Genomic DNA, 24,444 nt, shown 5'->3' with positions numbered 1-24,444 from the left:
GAGCTAATTATGTCTCTTCCCTTTTTACTCTCTCTGACCAGCATATAATCTGCTTTTCCAGGGTCTGCTTGTAGTATATACTCCTTTCCAACCTCTCCACCCAACCCCTCCTCCAGCGGGGGGGAGGGGGAGATCTAGCAGGCAACAAGCTCCAGGTGGCTTTCTCAATCACTTCACTGCCAAAAAAAATAAAATAAAGCCCTCCACTAGAAAACAAGTTGGGGTTTTGGGGGTTGGTTTTTGTTAGTTTGGGGAGGTTTTTTAGGGGAGGAGGTTGGTTGGTTGAGATTTTTTTTTTTTTTTTTTGGGTGGGGGGAGAGAGAGAGAGAGAGAGAGTGGGGGAAGAGTGAAGGGGGAGGGAAGCCTCCCTGGAGGGGATTGGTTCAACTTGGAAGACAGGGAAATTAGTAAAGCATGAGTCTCTAAGCCATGCTGGTGGCCGGCGCTCCGAGGAGAAGGACGCTTTAGGAGCAATTAGCAGCGAGCCGAAGGCGGCGGCTGCCGCGGCTGCCGCAGCCCGGGAGGAAGCGAGGGCAGCTCCCGGGGCTGCCTCCGCAGCAGGCACCGCTCGCTCCAGCTGCAAAAAGGTTTCAGATGTCCCACCACTGCCTGACCCCCTGCAAATAAGGGCTGACCACCAGAGGCACATCCCACCTCTGACTTGTAATCGCTGACATTTAGGCTACAGCTTCCAACCTGTTTACAACCAAAGGGGGAGGGAAAGGAAAGGAAAGGAAGGGCGGGGGGACAAGTTGGGATTTCTCCTTCTCTCTTTCTCTCGGGTTTTTTTTTTTTTTAATACTGTTCTGGAGAATTCAAAGCAAAACAAAGAAACTTCCTCCTCTGGGGTTGTCAGTGAGAAAAGGACGAGTTGTGCAACTGGTTTGGGATTTGCAAAAAGGCAAGAGGGTGGAGATCAGAAGAAGGTGCAAAGCCACAAAGTGTGAGTGCGCGTGTGTGTAAAGGTGTATGTGTGAAAAATCCATTCCGGCACCCCTTTCCGCTGGTTATTATTTATCTTACTCGTTGTTTTTGTTGTTGTCATTGACTTTGCTGTCATCTATTTTTCAGACCTTTCTGCATCTAAGATGGTGAAGAAAGGAGTGAGGAAGAGAACAAAATAACTACTGGAAAGTCTCAAACCAGGTTGGGGAGTGTGTGTGCATGTGGGGGAGTGGGGAAGGGAAAAAGAAAAGAGGATTAACCACACCAACCCCCCCACCCAAAAAAAAAAACCAAAAAACCAAACCAACAACCAACAGCTCTTTTTTCTGAGGGAGGACTCGAAGGATTAAAAGGCAGCAACTTCTGAGGCGATTTGTCCCCTGAGTTATGGATGTTGGTGCACTTACTTCAGGCCAGATCAGAGCTCAGAGGAATCTAACCAGAAGCAGCAACCACCGTCTCTCCACTTGCCTTTTACCAGGTTTTACCCTTCCAGTATGTTTCATTTGATAAGACATTTTCCAGCGCCCAGAGTTTCAGTACAATGTGCAAATGGATACTGACAAATGGTGCCTCAGCCTTTTCCCACCTGCCTTGTTGCTGCTTGCTGCTGCTCTTCTTGGTGTCTTCTGTGCCTGTCACCTGCCATGACCTCGGCCAGGACATGCTGTCCCCGGAGGCCACCAACTCCTCTTCTTCATCATCCTCCTCCTTCCCCTCGTCCTTCTCCTCTCCTTCCAGTGCGGGGAGACACGTGCGGAGCTACAATCACCTCCAAGGAGACGTGCGCAAGAGGAAGCTCTATTCTTACAACAAGTACTTTCTCAAGATCGAGAAGAACGGCAAGGTCAGCGGCACCAAGAAGGAGAACTGCCCGTTCAGTAAGTACGGCTCTGCCGCCGCGCTGCCGGGCAGGGGCCGCTGCTCCCCGGGCCGAGCGCCCGAGCCCCGGCCGGGCAGGGAAGGGACGGGAAAGGGAGAGGTGGCGCCGCGGAGGGGAGGGGGCGCACAGCAGGGCTGGGTGGGCTCGGCTCGGCTCCTCAGGGACGCCGCTCCCGGCCAGCCCGTATCTGCGAATCTCTCCGATTACATTTGTTTTGCAAATGGCCTCGCTGAGCACCGTTTGTTTCTTCGCCAGGCAGAAGAGCAAATTAGAAAGATTTGCAAGGAAGTGGCGGGGAGTGTGTGGGGGACATTGTCTCCTGAATCTGAAAATCATTATCCCCTGTCATTAGAGTGCCTTGACGAGAGCGCTGCATTGGAACAATTAATCGATTGCCCGCACGCTCCTCTCCCCGAGCCGCCCGCTCCGCGCTCCCTGCGGCCCGCTCCCGGAGCAGGGCTGTTCATTCCCGGGGCCGGGCTCCTGCCGGGTGCGCTCTCTCCGCAGCGGGGGTGCCCGCGGAGCCGGAGCCGGTGCGCGCCCGCGCTGCCGCCCGCGGTGCGGCGGAGGCGGTGCCGCGCTGCGCCCCGCCGGTGCCGGGCTGCAGCGCCGCTATACCGCTACTCGCTCCATTGTAAACATCTGGGGCTGCCTTCCCACAGACCTCACACGCGTTTCATTGTCCTTTTCTTTCTTTCTTTTTTTTTTCCCTTTCTTTTTTTTTTTTTTTAAATAAATTATTTCGGAGCAAAAGTCATATGGCAGTCTCCATAACTGAAGTTTCGAGCTTTTCTCTAGCACTATTTACATGCTTAGTAATAGCGTGCTTCTGGTAATGTAATTTTTTGGCTGTTAGTGCTAGAAATGTACCCTTTACTTGGTTTTCCTGCCTGTGCAGTCTCAAATTGAACTGTACTAAATCACAATGTATTGCTTTCTCTTACAAATTTTAACTGACTATGTCCCGCTATAGGAACATGCTGAGAAAGTAAGCTCTGTTAGGCAACTCGAGGAGACGCTAAGGCTTTCTTCAACTGGTAAAGAACCACATTTTGGCTCTTGTGTTGTTTTACATAAATCCAGATAAACCCGGGAATAAATCTGCTGTTAAATTAAAACAACTGAAAACGAATTAAGTAGATCCCTTGCTAGCTAATTTGTAAAATACGGAGTTCTTCAGCAGGTTGCCTTGCTATATGACAGACACTGCTGTTAATTCAGCTGTATTTCTAGTAAATACCATAATATAACCTTAGAAACAGTGAAAAAAGGGTTGGAGTATCATGTGTTGCTGCTTCACTTGCTCCACCTTACAACTTCATGCTTTATCACACATTCTAATATTTGTAAATGCTTTAGATGTCAAAGCAGCTGAATCTTACCACCTCCTTTTCTGTATTACATAAAAAGGCAAATTCTTAAAAAACAGAGCTGTGAGGGAGGCTTAACTTTGATGAATTTGTATGGATGAGGTCCTAAAACTGTGTTTCTTAGATTACCTTTGGATTTGGAGGAGAACAGCACCCCTAAAATGGGATTTTGAAAGCTTTGCATGCATCTCTGAGAACATCAAACCATTCTGTATAGCACATTGCTGCCAAAAAGGGTGCCCAGTCTGACAGCAGTGTACTTAGGGAAGTAGCTACACATCTGAGCAGTCCCACTTAGCCAGCAGAATTACTCAGTGTGTAAACTTACCCACATGCTTGAACTTTTGCAAAATCCTGCCAAGAAGAGGTAGAATAGACTGAAATGCACAAATACATCTTCCTACCTTTTCAGGCTACATGCAAGAACAACCCCCCACAACTGTGGGAGGGGATGTGCACGGTGTGTCCTGGTTTTCAGTCAGTGCATCAGAAAGAGAATTGCCTTCTCAGTGATGTCATGGTTACTGCCACATCTGCACAGTATCTGCTGAAAGAGAGGAGAATGTAATTTTTTTCATACAAAAGCAAAGCAATGCCTTTATTATACATAACTGCATCCTATCACTGAAGATTACATTCAGTGAAGAAAGGACTGCAGTCATCTTAAAACTTGCAGCTCCCCCACTGTACTTCATCACAACGGCAGACCTAGTGCACATCCTTCAGCTCAAAACTATTACTATCCTGTTGACAGAAGTCAAGTTCTATGTTGCTGATTAATAGTCATTATAATATGCAGTGTGACATTGTCTTTTCTGTAAAAACATAGTCTGAGATCATTTTAAAATATATTTATCGTACCTTCATTCAAGGCTGTTTGTGTAGCAAAATGTTGCAAGTGAATTCACTAAATCTATGTTTTTCACAGCATCATGTGTAGCAGTGCTATCATAATACTGCTATAATCCCCAGCTGGACTGTTTCCATGCAAAGATATGGTATCTCTCACATGGTCTGAAATAAGTAATTACATGTGAATAGATTTCTGCCCTGCATAGAGCTAGCCAGAGAGGCCACTAAATTGTAGCCTGTTTAACATTACAAGCTATTTAATCTCTAAAATTAGTTTCTCCCTCCAAAACCATGTTTTCCTAAACAAATAAGAGTGACTATTGACACACAGACTGAAATATTCTAATTTGGAGGCTAATTTTTTCATATGTTAATGTTTAAAATCCATTTATGCTGCAGTAAAGCCTTATCAGTAGGTCTGTAAGATCGTTATATGTTGTGTAATTAGACAACAGCCTTCATGGCTCTCTGCCAATTAAGCACTGTCATGTAAGAAGAACAGTTGGAGAAATTCAGAATAAACATTCAGAAAGCAGAATTTAGTCTCCAGCCTTTAAATGGCTCAAGCAGCGTTCATGGATTAGCTCTATAAATATTGTGTAGAGTGCACTAAATTAAAGTTTATCTGGCAGCTGTATTCCGACTTGATTGCTTGGAACTATTCCATCATCCTTTCTCTACCTGCGGAGTACCAGGTGGTTCCTGACTGTTCTGTCAAAAAACTGGCAGAACTTGCAGCACTTGGCATGGCTGGAAGTGTCTGTCACTAGATAGATGTAGGACACTTTATTTTTCCTTACATCTGGAAGTTGGTCCTCAGAATACAACTACTACCTTGTCCTGCAGCACCACAGCTGTGAAGTCCCTTGCCCCTGTTCTTGACAGAGCTCTTCACAAGCACACATGGAGAGAGCTGTAGTGTTTTCTGGAGGCTTACACACTAGATGAGGGACCAACAAATCCAAAAATCCTCCAAAAAGCAATAACAAAAGCTTTCACTGTACCTTGAGCTCTGGGATCACCAAAAGAATCTTAAGACAAATATTAAAATTGAGATGGAGCTACATGTGTGCAGATTCTGACTTGACTCCCACACTGGCAGTTCTCTTGATTAAGATGGAGAAACTCTCTGGGATTAATGGTTGACATGCATTAAAGCTACATGATATATGATGAGCAGGTTCAAGAAAACTTGAATGTATGTCTTAGTGCTGTACAATTTTCAATTGTCTTCTAAGGTAACCATTCACAGTACTGTAAGGCACACAAACTTCAAATTTGCAGGACAGACCTCATTAGTTGAAGAACAATAACAAAATACACAGTACTTCGTTAGCAGCAGCTGACCTGCAGTCTGTGGAGGGGGTTCTGCCTTAGCAAAGATGGCAGGACCAGGCTCTTACTTAGGTACACGCTCAGGGAGTTCAGTCTGCGTCACTGAGCCTGGAGAGGAGGAGTGGGAAGGATTGCTGGAGGGATCCCTGCGGGCTTTGGACCAAGCAGTGCTATGCAAAACCTACAGTAGATGGCGGCACAGCCACTGCCTGGTGTCACCTCCGCGCAAAGAGGTGGACAACGAGGGTCTGCATCCTCAACTGTGTAAGCTAATTTAGTTCAAGCAAAGCCATTCCAAGCAAAGATATTCTATTAATTTGTCTTCTGACCAACCCAAGTGGACTATTTCAAGAAAAAGGCACCGTGTTGCAGAATGAAAGTGTATGTCAGGGGAGCTAGCAAGAAATAATTAGCTACTTCCCACAAGCTAACCTATTCCGGGCTTTTCTTCTGAGTATTCAATTATCTTTTGTACTAAGCTTTAGAAACTCTTGAATTCCCTGATAGTCTTTGCTTTTGCTTTGGTTAGCGTGGGATAAGCTTAACAACATAGTGAGTGAAAGAAGAAAGTTTTGACCCTCATTCTTTGGCCCAAAAGATTGTAAAGAGCCACTTAACTACTAGAAGTGCTGAACATTACTAATGAGGATTTTAATTGTGTGCATACACACATGACATATAAATAGGTATTTGTATTCTAGATTGGTTTATATGCCGAAAAATAGCATATAAATAAGTGTGTTTTGATTAGGTATACTTCATTTGATACTCATTTTTTTCACCATACCTCTGGTGCAGGAAAAACAATAAAGTGCCATAGGTACCTTAACATCAGTTATGAAACTCCAAGCAGATTAGAATAATTGATAAAATAGACTCTTTTCCTACTGAACATTTTGTAAACTAACTGTTTGGGATTATTGACTCCTTATCATATGTGTTTGTAAATTAATGTGAGAACTTTCCACTGTTTTTCTAAAGACTGACTAGTGTTTTGCTCGTTTACTGTCCAAAGAGTTCTGTTTTATGGCTTTACCAATCAAAATATTTAAAATAGGAAATAATAATGAGTGAAGTAATTTGAAAAGTTGGTTCCTTACTGTGAAATGTATATGTTCTTAAGGACATGATTTCTCATTTTTGGATAGATTTTTTGTTGTTGTTGTTGTGGTGTTTTTTTTTTTTTTTTTTTTTGTTTGGTTTGGTTTTTGTTTTTTGTCTGTAGAACTCAGTTATATAATTTATAACCAGCAGTATAAAACCGTAGGCACTTAGGATTTATGAATGTGGAAAGAATTGTACTATTTAATGTCTACATGACACTCTCCTGTTACCCTTACTGCATTCCTGCCTTGTGGACCCTCCATGCTGATACTGTAGCCCTGTCATAAATCTTTTCAAAACACACAGTTGTAAGAAGTCTTTTTGTCTCCATAAATCTAACTTATAGCCACTTGGGAAAAAAAATCCCAAGAGTTAGGAGCAACTGGAAGTTTGTTCCCAAACCCCAGAAGAAAGAAAACAAGGGACATGGACGTATAGGTTTATAGATGCCATGTCTGTTTTAATGGGAGGGTTCACAGGTAGTGACTCAGTCAAAACTTCCCTGAAGATGGCATTAGCTGAGTGAGCAGTATAGAATGTGCTTACACTTCTGAAACATCTTGGATGCATTCACTCATAGGATAAGATCCTCTGTTTTGAAATAAGGCATTTTAAGATGACTTTCAGATGTCTTTGAACTGTGTGTGTGAATAGGGGCCTTTTCACTTCAAATGAGAGTCAGATCAGATCCTGCAATAGGGGAGTTTTCATTTATTGCAGAGCCTTTCATGTAAAAAAAAAGAAAACTTTTCTATGCACATATCTTGTTAAACTGTGTCTCAAGTTAAAAATCACAGGTACCTGTATGAACATAGAGCAACAACTCATGTGAGGTAGATTGCTGATTTTTCCTATGAGAAAGTAATCTAATTCCACAAGAAATATTCTACATAGGAAAAAAAAAGTATATGTAAATAACGTTGTTCTTCTATTTCTAGGCTTAGTATTTAGGATGATAGTGTCAACAAAGCAGAGAAATTACTTGGCCGGTTTGGGATTTCTTATATACTCCCTTCTTGACATTGATATGCCATGACAAAACATTGTTTTCTATTTGGTGGAGAGCTTTTTGAATCAAGCTCTTGCAGTCTCTTTTTCCACACACTAGCACCAGGCTGAAATTTCAGCTTCCTCATTTAAACACTTGCTACTACTGCTTGCAGTTGTATACATCACTGAACTACTTTATCCTAATATTCTGGGGTATATCATCTAATGACCTCTTTGTCACTTGGAACATCACAAATATTTTGTTTATCAGCATTGCCAACCAGTGTCAGCTTGATGAGGCTGCATGAAAAAGTAACCCTTGCTCGTTTTGGGCTGTGTATACCAAACTACCAGATAAGAAATGGAGGACCAGTTTAGTTAATCTTAGCACGTTTGTTTCTCAGTTGGTAAGTATGATCAAAGATTTGCCACTAGTGCCACTAGTTTAACTGTGTGTACCTGTCAAACAAGCTTTCCTTCTTTGACAATTTATTTGTATGTGGTATTTTGCTATCTTGCATCCTTTCATTGCTCAGATGCTTTAACAGGGAAAAGTAGTTAATGGTGCTTCCAACATCAGTTCTGTTAACTAGAGGGATCCTTCCCTAGCTCCCCTAATTGCTTCTGGTTTTTGTGCCAATTTGTTGTAAAACATCTCTGTTGGTTACAACATAGTAAAAAGGAGACAGGAAACAGTGTTTCATGAAGTTTTGAAAAGTCAGCCTGGGAAAGCTCTCTGTGTTTATGAAAAGAATTAAAATCTTCAAGGGTAGGAGTCAGGAGGAAGTGGCTAAATCTTTGATAATTGAATGAATATTAAAAATTAATTCATTAATTGGGCAGATTATTAAAATTGATTTTTGGTGCTTCATGAGTACAGTGCAACAAATAGAAGTTGCAGGGGAAAGAAATGGTTACAAGTAAGCCAAGTCTCATACTAAATAGTGGCTTTAAAGGCACTGTTTTTAAATTAGGTCACTTGTGTTCTTTCTTTGAACATTCAGTTCTAATTGCAACAGTAAATCAAAGAATACGCTCAAAGTAGATTCCCATGTAAGGTGGACAACTGGACAGTGCCTTTTTACTGCTACTAACACGTGCATCCAATTACTGGGTTGATATACTCACAATGTCAGCTGTAAAGCATTCCCCTATTTTATAGTTAGCCTAAAGAATTATTAGCCTGTCCCTTTTCACATTTACCTCTAAATAATCTGTCAGAGTGTATATCTTCTACAGTTAAAGAGGAATTTTCACACACATCGAAGCTGACTTTCAAGAAAAAAGGAAATGTTGAAACTACACCAAAGAGTTTTATTCCTTTTCTTTTTCCCTCTTCCATAATTTTTGGTGTTGTCAAAGAGAGGAAAATGTTATGGATAGTAGGAATATGAATGATCATGAATGTTATATAAAAATAAAGAAGAAGATCAGATCTTTCATAAACCTTGATTTAGGAAAGCAATATAATGCCTACTCCTTTCATGGTGGAAAACATATGTGAAGGACATAGTTGTTTTTTGCCATTCCTGACTCGTCTTCCTATGTGGTGAGCAGAAGTGAAAATGAGGGGGTTGAGGGGAATGGGGGAATTGTGAGGAGTCTCTTTCCTCTTCTTTCTTCTGCCACTGATATTAGAGGTTCAAACATTTCATAGAAATAAATGAAATGTAAGTTTTCTTTTAGGTTCCTGACACACAGCTGTGCAGCTGTAGTCAGTATGTGTGGGAGTTGGGGACGGAATGCTGAAGTATTTTGGAATCATTGAGGATGTTATTTAATTGGAATTAAGGCACAGTGCTAAGTGGAGACTGGGTATAAATCAATGATATTGTGCCCGCATTAGAGGAAGTGGGTGGGATGTGTGACAAGTACCAGATCAGTACTAGAAAGGATGACAAGAAAGAAATGGGGGCAGCATATGTCATGAGTGGGAGAGAAGTGGGGAGAGGGGGAGCATGTCTTACCCCTTTTGGCAGCTGTGAACTGCCAGTGATGTTGAGTTGTCCTGTCTGATCTCACTGTAACATCTGTTTGTCACAGACTGAAACTATGAAGACATTAAGGTGCCTTTTGAATTTGTATAAAATTGTGTGCTTGGTGTTAGGATATGAACGTTCCACTTCCAATTTAATTGTGTCTTCTCTGACCCTGTTCTGTAGATATTAGGTTCTATTTGCTGGCTGCTCTAGGGTTTTCTTCTTCATTTTATCCTCTTTGAGAAGATTAATAACCTGCTTTATTCCTAATATCATATTCAGTATCAACTACTTTCAAGCAGAAGGGTAGGTGAATTGGCCCTTGAAAGTAATAAACCATTTGAAAGAGCTACACGCTCTGCATTAAAGAAAAAAATGTGGGGTTTTATTTGGTCGGTTTTTCTTAATTTTTTCAGTTTGCTAATACTACAAGCTATATTTGTTAAGAGAAATGTATACCTGAAGGACATTGAGGTACCCTAGAATTCCAAGTGGTTTGACTTTTGGAGCAAGGAATAGGGTGCAGTAGAGTGTTTTGGCTGCTGGTGTGTTATCAATGATGTCATATTTTGCAAGCTTATCATTAAGATTTGAAGCAGATACATAGTTACAAGTTTGTTGCTGCAGTGAGCAAGGGAAAATTTGTGCTCTAGAATGGAATAGGAGATGGCTGCATTTAACACAATTAATATTTTATAAGACTGCTGTTTAGTGTCTTCTTTTCACAATTTTATTTTGACATTTTAGGAGATGCTAAAGCTTCCAGTGTTCTCTGAGGTGGTCTTTTAACTTCAACACAACAAATTTTTTTCTCATTTATTTCCCAGATACTTATTTTTTCTCTGTTTTTTCCTGAATGTAAACAACAAAAATATAAACCATGTCATAAAGCTGTAGAGCTGTATAATATCCCAAGTCAGAATTGTCTCACAATGGCTGTTGTGTCCAACTTCTTATCCTCCACAGGGCAATCGGGAAGTTGATCTGGAAGTACCTCTCTTATCCTCATGAATTATCTTAGTACCTGTGGCACATTTTCCTTGGAGACAAGCTAATGAAAACCTTCCCCTGAACTGTAACCTGGGCTCATGACTCTGCCCCTCTGCCCTGTCTCAGAGGAAGCAGAGTGGTGCATGTGGTTCACATTCTGATGACAGGACACCTTTCCCTTGTCAAAACACTAGTGCTAATAACTACAACACAGAAATTCTGTGCTCACTGAGGATCTGTAACTGCAAAACTAACGGCAACATGAAAAGACACAGAAGAAGAGTCTAGAGCTAACCTCATCAGCAAAGGTGGGGTTGCTTTCTGTTTGTCTGCTTCTCTGTCTAGGCCTGGTTACTCTGTCTCTTCAGATGTTGAAAATACAACTTCCCATTTAAGATTCATGTGTAGTTTTGGTGCTACTGTTTTAGTAGCTGGGTCGACAGTTCATACTTTGGCCGAAGAGCTGAGTTAAGGCACCACCATAGGTAAACTGGAGCAGAAAATTATTACAAACCTAGTTTCACTGGGCATTGTGACCTACAAACCATTGCAAGCTCTTTAAATTTTCACTTCATGTGGTTCTGACACAAATAGCTTAGAAAGTGAGTAGAATGTAAGAAATGGGATGAAAGTATGATTGTTTCAGCTTCCTAGAAGTGAAGATGCTGATGAAATCACATGTGCAAATCCAGTTATTATGAACATTTAAAGTCATGTATGATAGCTTTTATTCATAAAGCAGTATGACCTCTGCTTCCAAACAGCCATGAGCACATATAAGCAATGACTCACTTCTTGGTCCAATGGGTTGTTTATACCAGTTAAGCAGCTAATAGAAAATTCAGTAAGACAAGTAATGGGAGGTACAGGTAATGCCCTTTCTGAGGCTTAAAGGTAGATAAGAAGTTTTGCTTTTTTTCTTGGATTTTGCTTTGTCAGGAACGCTACTCTTGGGGAAAGAATGATGGAAAGAGATGCTGAGATCATGCAGACTGGTAATTCCATCTACCCTGGGAATAATGATGTTTCCTATTGATGACATACTGTGGGAAATACTGCTGGACAGGGAAAGGAGGACAAGGCTAAAAATAAAATAGTGCTTCAGGTGCTATGAAGAGATCATTTCATTCACATCTTTCTGTGCCTGAATAACCTGAGGAGTGGCAATTGGAACCCAGCCTGTACCTGCCATGGCATTTAAACTATGTAGCAGCTCTATATTAGTTTTTCCTGGGTACTTCCTTTTCTCATATGACATAAACCAGTCAAGAACAGCAACTGCTGATTGTTTAAAAGCTGGTGATTACTGTCTATTAAGAAACTACAAGACTGAATGCACTGGCATACTAAAACCATTTTAAGAACTCTCTATGGACAGAAAGATTACTGTCAGTAAATGCAGGGTATAAAATACCTTGCTATAGGGCAGTGGATGAGAAAATACTTATCATCTGAATGAAATACCTCACAGAGCAGCTATTCAGTTGTCTGAAAGGAAAGAAAAGGTCCAATACCAGCTTTCTTTATGGAAGAGCTTGCAGGTTATTTGAACTTTAGAAAGATTCTTAATGACTACAGTGGATTTTTGTCTCAATACAAGACTGAGGCAGATACAGACTGGAGTAATGATGTAGGATTGTGGGAATGATTGTCCTTCACCATATGCTGTGGAAATACTGCGGGGATAAAGGAAGATGAGGGAATCCTAATGGTCCTCCTCATGGGGATTGTCAAGTAGCACAGAGTAGGAATCTGCTCAAAGAGAGAGGGTAGAAGACTGGAAAATTTGGCATGAGGATAGTCTGCAGGAATTAAGATTTGAGTATAAGGAATTCCATAAAGTATTGGGGAATATTAGGTCTTATATGCTGGTTATCCATTGTACCTCAAAATTTCTGAGAATATTTGAGTCTAATTTCTTCTTGGCTCTTTCCTACTTATAAAATGAAGTTAGCAATACTTCCTACACAAGCAAGGGTGTTATGAAAGGCAATTATCTGTGAAATACACCAGTAACACCATGACCAGTGCCAGGAAAAAAAACCAAAACCCAAAAACTGAGGATGATTACCAGAGGGTAATGTCATCTGATCGAGCAGGGAAGAATAGGCTACTTCTTAATTCTTTTAAGAATTAACAGAATTGTCTGTTAATTCTGTTAACTATCTGTGTACCTTAATTAAGGTATTTTTGTCTTTCAACAGAAAAAACTCTGAAGTTAAAAAAAAAAATTACAATATTACCCCTCTTGCAAGCATTATGTCAAGATTACCCACAGATTTCTTGCACAGCATAAAACAAAAAGCAATGTCAAAAAGATCCCCTAACTAAATAGCATGAGTGGAGGCACACATTGGATCTGTCCTATAAAACTGGATCTGGTTATTCTGGTTATGGATCTGGTATGAACATTGCGATCACAAGCAATGTTAAAATTTCTTTTGCTTTGAAGATATGAACCCTAGGGTGTTTCAGCTCAAGGATCTGTATAATTTCCATGTTAAAATATAATTGTTATTTCACTTTCTTTACTGTCAGGCCTATCAGCAAATGAAATTTGAGCATGGCATCCTCCTAATATTTATTATATTAATGTATTATGTACTTTTGGAAGTGCCTTAATTTTCCTGAAATGCTGTCAATCTATTGGAGTTAAGCAACTGGAATTATTTGTTTGGGTTTTATTTATTTTATACTATTTTTTAAATTATTGATACTTCCCCTTTAGTGTCACAGACATTGTTCTTCCAGTTTAATTTATTACAATTACTTCTACATGTCACAACTTTGCTTTGAAATGACAGCTATCCAAGTTAAAGTCTTTTCAACTTTAGTGAAAACACTTATAATGAGGCTGACACTTGGCTCATGTGGAATTAATCTGGTCTCTTGGTCATTTCTTCAGTTTCTCCTGCTGCAGTCAGCTCTCAAAAAGACATATCTGCAGCTGGGGAGTACATAAGATTAACTTCCGCCTCTCTGTGGCTTCTTGCCTCAGACCACACACCAAATAATTCCTCAAAGCATTATCCAGATTTGCTCAAAATTCACCATGCTTGCTTTATTCCTTTAGTTCTGCCACACATGCATTTGTGGACTCTGCTTCCAGACGATGCTCCTTATGAAACAGGAAACATTTTGCAAAGATGAGTATTTGGAGACAAACATTCTCGTAAAATATCTATATTAATTTTTCTGTGGAACTCTTCCTTTCTCTGGTTTTGTTAATTTTATACATGTACACAGTAGACCATAAAGATCAGCAATACAAAACCTTTTTGTTTCCAACTATACTAAGGACATAATAAAGACTGATGCAGCTTTTCAATACCAACTGTATTACAGTAACTCTCTCACCCAAAATGAATATTTTTTAAAAAAGAAAAACACAATGCTTGTATTCATTAAGAACTTTAGTGCTGTCTGAGCTATTAAGTTCAATAATGCTATAAAAAAGTTGCCACTGGGGGAAGTGGAGTCAGGTCTCTTATCCAGGGATCTCCAAACATTAATCACAGTTCAAAATTTTTTAAACAGGAGTCACATATGTGAGGTATGCGTACATGTATTCACACAGCAATGCAGACTCAAAAAGTATCTAATGATAAGACAAAACACCAGAGAGAAAAATATGAATTCTATTACCTTGTACTTTATACTAGAAGTTATAGATGAGATTTCATTAAACACATAATGGGGAAGGGAATATAATTTTGGTGTTTGAGTCAACTCAGTCTGGCATTTTCTAGTACTCTTAATGTTGGGTTTTCAACTAAATATTTTTTCATGAGGGTTTCAGAATGTTTCTGCTTTCCAAAGAGGCAGTATGTATATATAAGCTCTTCATTTATAGATGTGTTTTGTGTGCTGAACTACAGAAGTTCTAGGTGCAAAATTCCCTTTTCAGATATACTGATAATGCAAGGGTAGATTGCAGGACAGTGCAGATAACATAGCACATAAGATGAAGCTTCCAAGGAATCTGTAGAGGCCTAACTGAAGAGCACACTTATATTTTGTCCCAGCTTGAGAAAAGTATTTAGCTCTTGGAATGAGTCCAGAGAAGAGCCTCTAAGCTGATCCCAGGCCCAAAACACCTCTTGAGAATAAGTAGAAATATATGCCATTTTTGCAATATTTGAACACATGAATACCTTCAGAAGGACTGTAACATATTTTTACCTAGAAAAGGATGACAAATGTTAGAGATTTCTAGACATCCAAAAGTAATTTCAGAGTTTAGTCAGTTAAAGAACTTATCTGTTCTTCAGCTCTCTTTTTCCACTGGTAATGAGTCCTAGTCAGCATGACCTTGTAGCAGAGTTTGTTGCTGTTGCCTTTTTTTTTTTTTTTGCATTCCTTATCCAAATGGTAGATTTGTTTTCTGATTCTGAAGGAGAGCTAATACTCACAAGTCATTTGTCACAAGCCACTAAAAGTGTCAAAGTCTTACAGCAGGTCCTTGGTGGCTTGTTAATCTCTCCTTTTTTACCCCCCTCCTTTTTTTTAAAGGAAGCAGACTAATTCACTTAAGCATAATGAGAGCCATGCTTGCTATAGCTGACTATGTCCTACTAGCAAAAGTAAAATCTGTCTTGTTTCTTCACCTCCTTTTCTTGGCTCCAACAATTAAACACAAAGCTGAAAAGCACAGGCTTTTATGGCAGAGCTATTTCATATGTCAAATGAAAAATGGAGGCTGCCGTTTTCATAACAGAAAAATATACAAATGTGCTTTTCCTTTGGGCCCCCCTCCCTTCTAAATTATCATCAGCAACATGCAAAAGATAAACCTCTATGTTAAATAGGGAGACCAGATGTATGTTTAACCTCTCACCCTCATTTTTCTAACTGGCTTCCATTAGGAACAAAAAGTTAATATATTCTAAACAAAAATAACTGATATGGTAAGGTGAACTTTTCAACTGGGTAAGAGTTCTTTAGAAAGAGACAGTATTACAGAGTCCTGTGTTGGGTTTACAGACTGTTTTACTGAAGTGATATTCAGAACAATAACTCCATGGTTACTTTTGGTAAGTAGTAGCTGAAAGTTTGTTGAGTTGCAGCAAAACCAATTTTTACAAGTACTTAAACTCTCATGAGTTACAGATAATCTAGTAATATGTTCTAGATCCACTATCCAATATTAGAATTTTTCATCTGTACAGTTGTTCCCTAATCCAAACTTAAAATACGGTTCTGATATTTCCATCTTCTTTGGAGACAAGGACTGATGCAGAGAGTTTAAAAATCAGGATTTTCACTCTTTTGTCTTTACTCAAGCTTATTCCACTGTAAAGCCATAAACTGATGATTCTACTCTGTTCATTATTCTGTGTTCACAATACAAGGGTGATGTTCTCATTCTTAATAGATGGAGGAATAGGAGGATAAAGAGTAATACTGTTCAATTTTTTATAGCAGAATGTCTCTCCAACATAGATGCGTATGTATGACAGACTAGATGACAAATTTAAAGATAATTTATCTTATTAAAGATATAGAAAACAGAGGAAAAGTCTACAAAAGTGATTAACAAGAGACAATAGACAATTCTGTCAAAATACAGTAGTTTTGGAAGGTGTTGGTTGGTAAAAGTGCCCATCAGACAGTGGAGTAAAGAAAGTTGTCAATGTTTGATAATGAGGTGTTCTTAATGAGTAAAGTTTGGAGCTGCATGTAACCCATAAGGTATCCCTTGGAAGAGTTTGGGAGCTGAGTTTGTTTTATCAGGAAAGATAAATGTTTAAAGTGCTGTTAATGTATTCACTACAGATACCATCTGTAGAGAGTCTGTCTTTTTGAAATTACACAGTCCAAAAACCAGAAGATTTTGCATACAGAATCTAGATTCATAGTTTTAATTGCCTCATTTTCATACTGTTAAGCTTGTATGGATAAGTTAATGTTTAGGAGAAATTTCATAGAAGTAAAGATATTCACCCAGGAATGAAGGAGAACTGATTACAGAAAGGCAGGAGTAACAAGTCTGAAAAGAAACTATTGCAATCAGGGAATCGTTACCAGAAGTGAGTAGAGGAGAAGCCCTCTAGCAACTTGTTCTGACTCCTCAGCTGGAGGTTACTAAATCTCACCAGCTCATGTTAGCATTTCAAATCTTCCCCCAAGCAAAATCACACATCTTAGCTTTACTGGCATAAATACAAGATTTCAGCCATTCTGAATTTTGTTCCATAAAGCAAGAATATATTGGAGTGTTTGGAGAGCAGCTAAGCTCCATCTGGGGAAATAGCATAAGAGTGGCTGGTATAGTTTTTTTTTTTTTCCTTTAGGCATTCAAAATGGGATGTGAGATGTTTTAAAAGGGGAAAAAAAAAAGTAAAGGGAGTGTTAAAAATTGAGTGACATTTGAAATAAAATTACGAAAATCATTTACTCTCTGGAGAGAGAGGATGGTGTTTTGACCCAGTCCAGAGTCTCAGGATTTCAGTTATGTATTTCTAGTATATCTCTGAAATTGGCAATGTAAAGTAGTCAATTTATTCCCACTTTGATTTCAATTTCTATCAAGAGTATCCTTTCAACACCTTAAAACACCACCTTAGAACCTAGTCCAGGAGTAAATACTAGTTGATTTCATGAGCTGTGCCAGTCCTGGAAGAGGTTGCAGATGTCAGCTTTGCAGAAGGCTGAAATAGCCAAAGGAAAAGGTCAGTTGTAGGATAAAAAGGAAAAGGAAATTAAAAAATAATTTATTGTGCTGCAAGATGCAATGAGGAGGTAGGAGCACTCTGAATTCCTACAATAAACTCCTCATTTTTTTGTTCCTTCCAACTACTGTAGAAACTCTGTCTTCTCATTATCTCCATAAGTTACAAAGGCAAAACCATATTGGAACCATTCTTACAGGATAGTTCCAGCAGGCAGTTTCTGTGGAACAACAGCCTATGCCTGGCAGCAATGATATCTTTACCGTATTTCCAGAACGTGTCATCCACAAACTGGGCACTCCCAGATGGCCTCTCCCACTGACAAACATGTGCCTGTGGCAGTTTGGGAGCTGTGAGTAGGTGGGAAGTGGTTTGTGGCTCTTGGTCTGGAATAGGGAAGTTCTGTAAAGCCATGTAATACGTAGCCAGTGAACTTACCATATGAAAAACCAGTGTCTGCTTATCTTTCCCTGACTTCTTGTAACATCAGCCTTTGGTGGATCACTCCAAAGTAGCCAGGCTGGCCTTGTGTCCCAGGATCAGGAAGGAAACAGCATTGCTCTGTGATTTATGATGATTGCAGAGCTCTGTTCCAGGAACAGCCTTGGCACAGGCATTTGTTATACTTAATAAGTGTGTGTCTGTTAATTAAAAATCTGTCAAATTACAGAAAAGGAGGACCAAAGAAAACCTCCTGGAAATCTTAACAACAGCTCCTGTTATCACCAGTGTTCATCATATAAGTCTGTTCAGAACTTTAACAAATTCAGTCAATTCTAAATAGGTTTGCTCACCATATTCTTTGGCTGTTCCACAGTAGAAGGGCTACAAATAGTTCTGACTTTCAACCAAAATACTGTTAACAGGACAAGAGGAAATGGCCTCAACCTACACCGGGGGGAGTTCAGGTAGGATATCAGGAAGAATTTCTTTGAAATATTGGTTAAACATTAGAATGGGCTGCCCAAGGAGGAGGTGGATTCACCATTCCTAGGAGTGTTCAAGAAAGGATTGGACATAGCACTTAGTACTACAGTTTAGTTGACAAGATGTTCAGTCAAATGTTGGACTCAGTGACCTTGGAGATCTTTCCCAATCTTAATGATTCTATGATATCACGATAATCAGAGCTGCTCTTTAAGCTATTTTAGCCAAGTAGTATCCTTAACTGACCCAAAAATTTTATTTTGTATAGTTTACTACGCAATGTAAATGTAGGAGGCAGTTGTATTCTCTCCTTTTTCTTTTCTTCTGCTAAACTTAATGTGCTAAGTTCATTGAGAAGAGAACAGCCCTAAGACACAGCCCACTCTCTTGCCCCTGAGAGTAACTATGTGGGTCAGAGCATGGTGCTAATAACACTAAGTTTGGGCTCAATTCCTGTATAGGTCGTTCACTTAACAGTTAGACTTGATGATCCCTGTGGGTCCCTTCCAGCTCAGAATATTCTGTTATTCTGTGATCTTCCATTAGCTCTGAATGCAAAGCAAGGTAGCTACATTCACATAGGTTAATGAGCTATGTGTCTTGTTGGGGATTTTAATTACTATATCACACCCTAAAAACATAGATTTCTTGTTTTCCAGTCCCAGGCTTAATACCGTTTCTGGGGGGCAGTTTAATTTGAAGTATTTCTTGATGATCTTCTGCTTGGATCTGTTTGGACATGTTCTTTTCTTGTGAAGTAATGCCTTCATTTCCTGTCTTTCAAGAACTGCTTCTAGGCGCCTGGCCTTAAACTAGATTTGTGCACCATGTCCAAGACCTAAAAGAAGAATACCCAGGTTACCAAAACTAGTAAGCCTTGAAACAGACCTCATTTCTGGGACTTGGCAATGGCTGCTTTCTCTCCCATTAGTAAACAAAGTGTGGCCAAGGCCTGGTTCAGAGTGTATCTGACAGTGCAAAGTGTTGAAAAGGTTGAAGTACCCTGTCAAGAGTGATGGTTAGAATGCAGTGATGCAGACAAATGAGTGATGTAGACAAAAGTGAATTTAAGATATTGATTGTGTAATGTCAGAAATGTAAATCTCATTGATTTGCATGTAAGGCCACATGAAATTTGAAAGGATAATGTTAGTTAATGGGTGTTTTGGGGGAAAAACTGTTTTTCCCTACTTTCTTAAATATGTTGAAATGCCAAAGCTTTTTCCAAATAGAGTGAATAAGAAATATTGAGAAAGATTTTCTTACAAAATCAAAGTACAAAATAATGTCAGCTTAGATGAAGCATGACATTTTCTGGGAATTAGTTAGAAATATATCATGAAAACTGTCCAATTTAATTTTCTTTTTCACTATCATAAGTTTGACAAAATCTTTCTCTGTTTCTTTTACAAGTATAAAAAACTGATTTTATCATAATATTTAGAAAGTTGAACTGCAAATTTGTTTGAAGCCCATTACTTCTATGGGGAAATGAAATTAATTTAGTGATATTTTCAAATGAAATAATGTTTGGTTATAAAAATTCCATGTACAGCTTACTAATTCAGAAAAGGAAAAGAATTGAAGAAAAAAATAAATGCTCAGAAGACAGTTGTAGTATTCTTTGCCAAAATAATCAGGCTCTTTGCTGACATGATGCTAAAGGCAGAGAATGACTATGTTGTGTTTTGCACAGGCCTGTGTCCAAGTTCTTGGTTCAGGCAAGAAGTTTCACAGTTTATGAAATGTCTAAGTCAGTACTTGAGGCTCAAGGCACTGATGCCTCTATGGCTGAAGTAGGAGACATTTCCAGCCAGTGCTTGGTAGCTTCTGTCACTGGGGCCTGTTGAATTAGAAATACTAAAGAATTCCAGCACATACCCATTATGGCTTAACACTGCACACAGAACTGCTGATTTTCTTGCAGAAATCTCCCCATGGGTCATTCTTTCTCTGTCCCACATGTGGAAGGGAACAGGCAGAGCTCCACCTTTACTTCATTCCTCCTGCTAAGTGAATGGATTTAGTATAAACATTAGGAAATATGCTTGTTTTCTCCTCCCCAAGCAAAGCATTGCTTTCCCTGACATTTTTTCAGGAGAAGCAAGACAACAACATTTTGTTCTGGATTTAAGTGCGAGCTGAGCAGCCAGGATAATTTTTCCTGAATTTATATACTTTTTATGGTAAAAACACATTTGTATTTATGAAAGTGTGCTTTGTGGGGTTGTGTGTTTGCATATGACATAATACAGGTCTCTTGCTTCTGTGTTGATGAGGGGACAGAAGAAAACCTTGACAATTGTGATTTTTTTCCATATTGTGGAAAAAATAAGACAAAAAGCTGTATTTCCTGAAGCCTTTGGGTATAATTTCACCTGTTCCTGTCATTCTAAGATGGATATATCAGCCAATGCTATTCTTAGTCCTCCCCTGATGCATCAGGATGTCACAGAAGAAGTGTGGACTGTTGCAGCTGATAAATGGAGATAATGGGCACCACATGACTTTCTTTTTTTTTCCCCCTTTTTTTTTACTTCTTTTTCTTTTTTTTTTTTTCTGTTTTCCTTTTCTTTCGCTGTCTGTATGTCTGGCTTTAATCAGTCACTTCTCTGTGAAATGTTTCAATTGGGCCTGAACAAACTCTTTGCTCTTCTCTGATATGGACCTGTGGATTATAGGTGAAACTACATTAAGAGGCTGCAGAGGTTAATTATGCCTGAAAGTTTCCAGTACTCTCCACATCAGTTGACACTCTCAGCACACTACATAAACAACCTGGGAAAAGCTATCATTAGCAAAGCAAGAGTGCTGCACTTGCCCAGCCTCTGCACTTGCATTTTGAAGCTTTCATACATGCTTGTGCATCTTGCATGACCCATTTATGCATAGAAATAAATTTGTAAGTCAGCTGCATAGCCTCTGTGTGATATTTCTTTCATATATATGAGCAAAAAGATTCCTACCTGTCCTACAAACATTTAACAGCCAAACAGTCCTTTTCCAATCCTTCATTTTTATTTTAAAGTACTTAATCTTTCTTTTTTAAATAAAACCTTGTAGTAAATTTGGTAGAACACTGGCATATATTGTACTTGTCAAGAACTTTTGAGGTTCTGTAGGCATATTTTTCAAGTTTTTCAAGTTTTTCAAGAATTTTTTTTTCTCTCTTGAGCTGAATGCTAAGTTTTTGGGGAAAATACTAAAACTGTTTAAACAGAAGTGTTGTCAAGAGTGCAGTGCAAACATCCTGATAAATTATTCCTCTCTTTTTAGTGGAATCTATGTAGGTGTTAGCTTAAATACCAGAAAGCATAAGGTTTTCAAACAAATGCAGTCCTCAGGACAATTGTGTCTCATTTAAGATTATTTCAGACCAAACTCCAGTTAAATCAGTTATCTCCTATGCAAAACAAAGAAATGAAAGGGCAAGTAGCTGCTTCCCTTTATCTCTTGGTATAATGTTTTCTTACATTCCAACACCATTTTCTTTACTGTTTTTGAAGAGAGAGGAGGCAGTTTTATGCTTTGGAGTGTGCAGGAACAAGTTGAGGAAGGGTTGGAAGGTCAGCCAGTGAGCTCAAAGTGTGGCAATTCACTTCTGTCTCACCTCATTCCTGCTTCTTCAGAGCAGCAGCACAATAATCTTTTAAATCTGTTTGATATGGCTCGTATGCTTGAAGCAACTTGGACACTGCTTACATAGGAGCTGTCTTGAATTTGCCTATATGAGATCACAGAAAAAAAAATCCTAGGACACTCAAGGAATTCTCCAGGTTGCTAGATTTAATTACCAGAATTTCTAAGGAATTCTTTTGTACCAAAAATAATTGGATCATCATTTTTCTAAGTGGATTAGATACAAAAATATAATGTAAAACAGCCATTATGGTGAGGTATGATGTGGGACATTTTTAGCTGTCAAAATGTGCTTAGAAATGTATAACAAATGCCAACATGATACTGTGAATTGTGAAAAGAAAAAGACGTGAGTTCGGCTGTTTGCTGTTGCCAGTAAATGTCTACTTTTGTTTGGACACTATTACTACAAAAGCCAAGATAAGACTGTGATTTGCCAATTTTTGCATTGTTCTGTCCAACTCTGGTTTTGAATTAAAATACACATATGCCAAAAATTATGTTTATATAATTTAGTATGTTGTGTAATGAAAGAGTGTTAGGTAGTCCAGTTAATGAAATTATTAAATTTTGGCAGAGTGCTGTTAAATTTTTATATTTAATTTTTTTAGGACATTGGGTGGAAGGAAAGTTGAATTCTATTTCATATTAATTGAAACCAACTAGGTTGTTGATATAATAATGCCTGTAAATAGCAATTAACTGCATTGTGACAGAAGTTTTTTCTAAGAGGACAACTCAGAAAGTGCTTGCTTTGAAATAAAACAGTCTAAAGTGGAGCTTTTATTCTGCATAAGAGCATGTGTAGATAACATCTATTTTGGACATGTTAGATGTTGCTAGTTCCACAACCACATACTGGAGGAAACATCTTGTAACTCATAATGCAAGCCAAAAAAAGGAGAATTAAATATTCAGTTCTAGAAGATGGGCCATGGGATATTGCACACCTTATTATCTTATGTCAGATGAGGTCTTGATTCTCAAAGTGAGTACAGAATTTTCCATTTTTTTGAGTACATGTACAATTTTAAGGATCTCATTCTTTATCTCAAAACCCTATTGCTGTCAGTTGGATAATTTTCTTGAGTTTGAATATCACGTGGATGAGGGAGTTTGCAGGATCAGCCTTGCTTTCTTTGTGAGCTGCCCAAGCACTTTCAGTTGAACAAAATCTGCACACCCCAACTTTTTTGAGTTGTTTGTTGTTTATTTTTCCATTATCAAGATGACCAGTTATATGTTTCATAAGTAGGCTTAAGAGTGTGGCAAACAGGCTCCGGTCGTCCCTTGTTTGGTTTGACACACTTCATGGACGCTAACACCTAATTAGTCATTGTCTGATCCAAAGAATTTGAGTAGCTTGTTGGTTTTGTTTGTTTATTCCATTCCATTCCATCAGCAAGTAGAGAAGTGTAAAACATATCTGGAAACAGAAAATTATGTGAAATGTCCATGTTGAAAAATTTCTCATCATAGGTAACAGAAGTTTGACCATTGCACCATTCTTAAATTCATGTTCATTGTGCAGTGAGAGACGACACTCTTGTAAAATACACATCAGGAAAAACTAGGAAAAGATTGAAACTGCAGTTAACAATATAACAGAAAACTGAAAGTGAATTTAGACACTTCCTGAGGCAAAAAGAAAGTCAAAATTTGAAAATGTAATCTACTTAAGCTAGATTGAAATAAAGTTGTCTGGAAATCAACATTGGCACTTTCAAAGGGTTTGTGCTGTCAGTCAAGACATATACTACTCCTTCTTCTGGGCATTTGTTTTCTAGTTTGGGATTTACTGAATAAAAATGTTAAAAAGATTTCCATGCAGACAAAAATTCCAGCCCTGTTCCTTTTTGAATGACTTATATAAACACTTGCAACAACTCAGTCCCAGAATGTTCATTAAAGTCAACGTCTGCTAAGCCTCAAAATTTCTGGCTTTACTGTGAATATTTCCATTTGTTGTGAACCAGGTAATTAGGTTTTTCCCCCTTAACACAGCATATTTTGCTACAGCAATAAGCAAAGGGGTTGGTAAAGAAGTTTTAAAATATCATTTTTTGGTCAATCCCAGCCAAACCTTGACAGTTTATATTTGTATGAAACCTTTTCCTTCATATTTATTTTAAATTGAAAGAAGTTTAAAATCTTTGATGCTAGAAACTAACCCTTAGGGTATCTACTGATAATGTCATGTCCAACTGACATGACATTATCAGAGTCAGTGTCAATTATCAGTGACATTGTCATAATCAGTGTTAATGTGCATACCCTAACACCTTAAACAAAAATATCATCACTGCCATATAGATCATGAACTTTTGCTTAGCAGAAGTATTCATAAAGATGACCAGGTCTTACTGCCCAGCTGTAGGAGGACATTAGGTGCCTTGTAGTGTTACCAGTATACAGAAACCAAGAGAATTGAGAAGGGTAGAGGGGGGTGTAAGATACTTTACACAAGGTGGTTTACTGCAAAACAAGGGTTTTTTCTTATTTTTCTGGGTTGGGTGAGGGTGTTTTTTGGTTGGTTTGGTTTTCATTTCAGTTTGGTTTTGTTTTGATTTGGTTTCCTTTTTATGTAATTTGTGTTATCTAGCTGCCTGGTTTTGTTCTCCTGGCTGCAGTTGTTTTGTCCAGATACACATATGCAGGAACATATATTGCAGGGAATTTGGAGGAAGGATTTACAGTAATTTACAGAAGTTAGCCACATGAAATAAAAGCAGGGGCATTTCTGTTAGAAACCTGGCTTC

The 24,444-nt window shown here is 38.8% G+C and overlaps 1 protein-coding gene across 3 annotated transcripts in view; it reads left to right on the top strand.

The window, feature by feature from the left end:
- The first annotated feature begins 475 nt into the window (after positions 1-475).
- Positions 476-24,444, top strand: part of FGF10 (fibroblast growth factor 10) — a 60,481-nt gene continuing 36,512 nt past the window's right edge. Inside the window, exons 1-2 of one of the 3 annotated variants that reach the window (XM_036403906.1) lie at positions 476-587; positions 1,072-1,826. In XM_036403906.1, the coding sequence (XP_036259799.1) occupies positions 1,490-1,826 (337 nt within the window). In that variant the 5' untranslated portion in view covers positions 476-587; positions 1,072-1,489. Of the gene's footprint in view, positions 588-809; positions 944-1,071; positions 1,827-24,444 lie in introns of those variants that run through there. The other 2 variants (XM_036403907.2, XM_036403905.2) reach the window with 2 other exon arrangements.

The sequence above is a fragment of the Molothrus ater genome, chromosome Z, assembly GCF_012460135.2.
Source record: "Molothrus ater isolate BHLD 08-10-18 breed brown headed cowbird chromosome Z, BPBGC_Mater_1.1, whole genome shotgun sequence".
Classification (NCBI taxonomy): Eukaryota; Metazoa; Chordata; class Aves; order Passeriformes; family Icteridae; genus Molothrus; species Molothrus ater.
The sequence above is the reverse complement of the archived record's forward strand: the minus strand, read 5'-3'. Positions and strand labels throughout refer to the sequence as shown.